Genomic DNA, 5,103 nt, shown 5'->3' on the forward strand with positions numbered 1-5,103 from the left:
AAACCAGTAGCTAATGGTAATGGTAGTTGATAATTAAATTTGCACATATCGTTCGTATGGCCAAAGCTGCAGATGGTAGATGAGAGAGTTACTCTTTTTAGGTACTAGCCTATGGTAGATGAGAGAGTTACTACTATTAGGTAGAGTTACTACTATTAGGTACTGGCTATTGGGCAGTCAAACGCTGTGGAATTTAAATAGCATTAAATGGTATTGTGTATCGGTACCAAGCCCAGAGTGGTATTATAGTTTTTGACGGTTTAACTCTGAAACTAGACGTCAAAACTACGGGTTGCAGCGTTATAAGACACGTCAAACCTGACGTGGAAAAATTTTCAGCCACCGTCAAATACGTCCTATAGGACGTCAAATTCCAGGCCTATGATGACCATTTAGTTGTTGCAAGCCCCCTGCGCTGTAATAAATTTTGTTTCTGACATTCAACTCTCGTGTGTCATCTGCCTTCTGTTGGTCTTCCTCTCAAGTCTCCATTCCTTGGCACGAGATATGATCTCCGAAATTTGACCTCCCTCATATCGTGCCTTCATCCAGTGGCCCCGCTGGCCATTGATGACCATTTAGTTGTTGCAAGCCCCCTGCGCTGTAATAAATTTTGTTTCTGACATTCAACTCTCGTGTGTCATCTGCCTTCTGTTGCTCTTCCTCTCAATTTGATCCCCATGGATGTTGGAGCTTTGTTTTGGTATCCTCTGCTCTTCGGGATCACTGCTGTCATCTTCTTGGTTTTGGATTTATGGAGGAAGGAGTACTACAGGCTTCCTCCGGGTCCTGCGGGATGGCCGATTGTGGGAAATCTGTTGCAGGTGGGTAACAAGCCCCACGAATCCTTTTACCACCTTGCTCAAAAATACGGACCGCTCATGAGCCTCTCTCTCGGAATGAAAACCACTGTGGTGGTCTCCTCTTCCGCCATGGCAAAGGAGGTTCTCAAAACCCATGACCACATATTCGCAGGCCGGACCATCACACAGGCATCCAAGGCTCTTTCCCACTACAAGAATTCCGTCGTTTTTGCCCAGTATGGATCTCACTGGCGAATGCTGAGACGTGTATCTAATACCGAACTCTTCTCTGTGAAGAGGCTGGAAGCTCTGCAACACCTCCGAAAAGGTCAAGTAAATCGAATGATTTATGAGATTTTTCAAGATGCCGCGAAGGGAAAGTGTGTGGATATTGGACGCATTGCCTTCCAGAGCTCGTTTAATCTCATAGGGAACTTGATCTTCGGTAAAGACGTGTTAGATCCTCAGTTCTCTCGAGCTTCTCAAGAGTTGAAGGACACCATTTCGAAACTGATGGAGATTCACGCGTCTCCCAATCTGGCGGACTTTTTCCCTTTCCTTCACTGGTTCGATCCCCAGGGCGTGTACCGTAATACGGGAATCTATTTGAAAAAAGTGTATGATGTTATCGATAAATTCATGGAGGATCGTCTGGCCACCAGATCAGGCGAAAGCAGTGATAGAAGTTACAGTGAAAAGGATCTGTTGGACGTTCTACTGGATATGAGAAGCGACGAATTTTCTCTCACCCATATCAGAGGCTACTTAACTGTAAGTCTTTCGTCGCTTATTTACAATTTTACTGTAAGAGTTAGAAGCTGGTTCCTCTCTCTATGTTTAATGCCTTGTTGTTACAGGACCTATTTGGGGCCGGGAGCGATACAACCGCAACGACAATAGAATGGGCGATGGCAGAACTGATCCGCAATCCAGAGAAGATGAAACGAGCCCAAGCCGAATTGGACGAGGTAGTCGGGCGCCACCGAATGGTTGAAGAGAGTGACGCAGAACGTCTCCCTTATCTGCGAGCAGTGGTCAAAGAAGTGTTTCGATTGCATCCCGCCGTTCCTTTTCTCATCCCTCACAGAGCCGACGAGCGTTGTGAGATTGGGGGGTTCGTGATACCGAAGCACAGCCAGATAATCGTCAACGTGTGGGCGATCGGGAGGGACCCTTCGATCTGGAAGGAGACCTCGAAATTTATGCCAGAGAGATTTCTTGACAAGGAGATGAGCAGTGTGGAGTACAGGGGACAAAACTTCGAGCTGATTCCGTTCGGCGCAGGAAGGAGACTGTGCGTGGGGCTTCCCTTGGCCAGTCGGATGGTCCATCTGTTGCTGGCGTCGCTCCTCCATTCATTTGAGTGGGCACTTCCCAAGGGCGCGAGTGCCGAGCAGGTGGATATGGCGGAGAGGTTTGGAATCACACTGGTTAAGGCGCTATCATTGGCCGCGATTCCCACGCCACGCCTGCCCTCTCAAATGTGCTGCTATTAGTTTATGGCGTCGTCTACCGAGGCGGAGGAGAATTTGCCGGGACGATAAATAGTGATGTGAATCTGGGCGTAAAAAATTCAATAAATTTGGTAGAATCAGTCTTTTAATCATTTTCTTTCAGGGTAGAAATTGATCCAGTCCTAAAAAATTTTTGAGCATCTAAAATTTTGAAATTTAATAATTGTAATTTGGATTTACAAGAATCTGGTAGGAATTTATCAAAATATATGGTTACACCAGTACTTAGTTTATATTAAAACTCACTCAGTTATGATTGCTTGTGAAATAAATTTTTATATGAGAAAATATTTATGGAATATTATATTAATTTTTTTTGGATGTATTATAATAAGAAGAAATGGAATTTTAGCCATACAATTTTTAGTAATATTGTAATTTTTCATTGTTTAAAATATATTTTTGAATGTATAAATAAATTTAGCACTTTAAATAAGTTAAACTTATAATTTTTGAAAATTTCTACTAAATTTTTAAGAAAATTGAACAAATTATTTTTTTCCTTAAAAAAATCATTTCATTTATTAGTTAATTTAAAAACCTTACATTAATCAAGTTTAATCAAGTTTTATATATATATATATATATATATATAAATTAGTAATATAGATTAAGTTTGAGTTGTATGAAAACTATTTTCCATATATATAATGAATAAATACTGAAGAATTGATTATTTTACCATTCTTCTATAACATCCTCCGTTTATATTTCTTGGGACATTTTTTTGGTACATCATTTAACTTTTTTGTCTTTTAAAATGGATGAAATGTTCACTAAAAACAAAAAAAAATATCACACAACCTTCTAAAAAATTTCACCATAAAAAATAAACCTTCTGTAATATAAAAAATAAAATAAAAATTATTCTCATATACAATTAATATTTGAAAATTCCATAAATCCGGGTGACTAACAACAAATCCAAGGCATTTTCTTCCTGGATGAATAACACATATAGCTTATCTGGCATGGGAATTTGGCGGCGCCACTTGCATGCCTTCCAAAGTGTATTGGGCTTGGAGCAAAGTCTTGGTGGCAAACCCACCCTCCTCTTACATTTAAGGCACACGAAAGATTGGTACAGTCGCCTTGCCGTCTGGTGAGAACTTAGCAGATCACATCAATATAAGGCATGTTTCCAGATGCAATGGCTATACATCTCTTCAGCTACTCGAGGGTGGAGAAGCGGTTCAAGTTAAGGGAATTAAAACTAATTTCATTGCAAACATGGTCGTCACTCCCGCAGAGGAGGCCGAGGAAGAGGTGGACATCCCCTCTCACCCTGGCAATGGCAAGGTGACGAGCATTTTGATTGCAGTATTTTTCGTTGTTATTGCATAATGGTGGTTGATGCGAAAGTTCAAGGTCACGAGTGACTAACTCTGGGCACTGTGTAATCTTTTTGGTCGCCACTACAGGAATTAGGACTGTAATTAGGACTGTGTCAATGTACTGTTAAAGAGAAAAATGCTCAACATAGAATTTTGTGAGTTTAAGTTGATTGTAAATTCTCCGAATATTTGGGAATATGAAAGATTGTAGATTTCCGAAATATTTGAAAATCCTCAAATTCTTAAATATTCCAAAAATCTACAATCGACTTAAAGATGCCCCCTAAAATTTCATCTACACCCCACCAAAACAATCCACTACCACATTGTCATCCTCCTAGCATTCAACTCCAAGGCTAAAGTGTCTCCTCCTATTAAAACTGTGAATGACTCCCCTTTTCTCTATCCAACTAATTTAAAAGCTCACCACAACAGACCTAGCAATCCTTCCCGAAGGAGACGTCAAACTCGCGGTGACTCAAAGCTTGCTTCTGCTGGCTCGGCCCCTCCAACATCGTAAGTGGCCAGGTCAGTAGCCAAGGCGTCTCTCCTTTCCAGCAACAATTAGAGCAGCCAAGAGCAGCCAATTTCCATGGGATTCCCACTTGCAGATGACCCAAATTACTATAATCCATGCCGAGTGGTCCAGGAAGACCCTCTAGAACACTTTCATTTCCCAAGGTAGCTCCTTCCGCTTCTTTAATGTCTCTCTCTTCTCAGCTCTCTTATTGGTTTTGCTTGTTTTACAACAATGTAACTATCAAAAAGTCCTCTGGTTTCTCCTCTGCGGATAAAAACCTCCTCATGCTTTTCTAAACTATCTTATTTCTTAGTCTCTGTTCATGCCAGGTTTATGTTGAGCATCAATGCTCAGAAATTTGTAATTTTTGTATCTCGAATATAATACAAAGAAGTTTTACTTTAAAATAAAAAATAAAAAATTTATATTCTAATTAATTTGAATAGAAACTAATTATTATCGTGATTTTATATATATATATTAAAAGAAAAAATTGTATAGTATTTTTATTATATTCAAAAAAATTAATAAATACATATGAGCAAGATTTTATCCCCGGCATAATATTTTATATATATATATATATATTAAATTATAAAATCATATAAAATACAAACGGAATTTATAATTTTATTGTCCATCTTTGGAAATAAGGTTTACCTAATGTGTATTTTTTATCTTAATTATGTTGTTAATTATTAGAAGTATGATTAATATGCGTGTGTGTTTATTATGGCCAAAAATGCATAGTGATTGATATGATGGTAATGAAAGATTTAGTTTTTTTTTCAGTATTTATATTTTTAAATAAAATAGAATTATCATATCAATTTTTGAAGTAGATATTTCATAAATTTTGATATAAAATATTTAATTTATTTATAAATATATGATTTACATTTTTATATAAAATAAAATTATATATTAAAAAT

General features: G+C 38.2%; 1 protein-coding gene across 1 annotated transcript; it reads left to right on the top strand.

The window, feature by feature from the left end:
- The first annotated feature begins 470 nt into the window (after positions 1 to 470).
- Positions 471 to 2,433, top strand: LOC149232421 (geraniol 8-hydroxylase-like). Its single transcript, XM_089376486.1, has 2 exons — positions 471 to 1,574; positions 1,661 to 2,433. Exons 1-2 carry the CDS (start codon positions 681 to 683, stop codon positions 2,297 to 2,299), a joined length of 1,533 nt encoding a protein of 510 aa, XP_089232612.1. The 5' UTR covers positions 471 to 680; the 3' UTR covers positions 2,300 to 2,433.
- Positions 2,434 to 5,103: the final 2,670 nt, after the last annotated feature.

Source organism: Pinus tabuliformis, chromosome J (assembly GCF_031772625.1).
Source record: "Pinus tabuliformis cultivar Carrire ecotype Pingquan chromosome J, CPIR1, whole genome shotgun sequence".
NCBI classification, from domain to species: Eukaryota; Viridiplantae; Streptophyta; class Pinopsida; order Pinales; family Pinaceae; genus Pinus; species Pinus tabuliformis.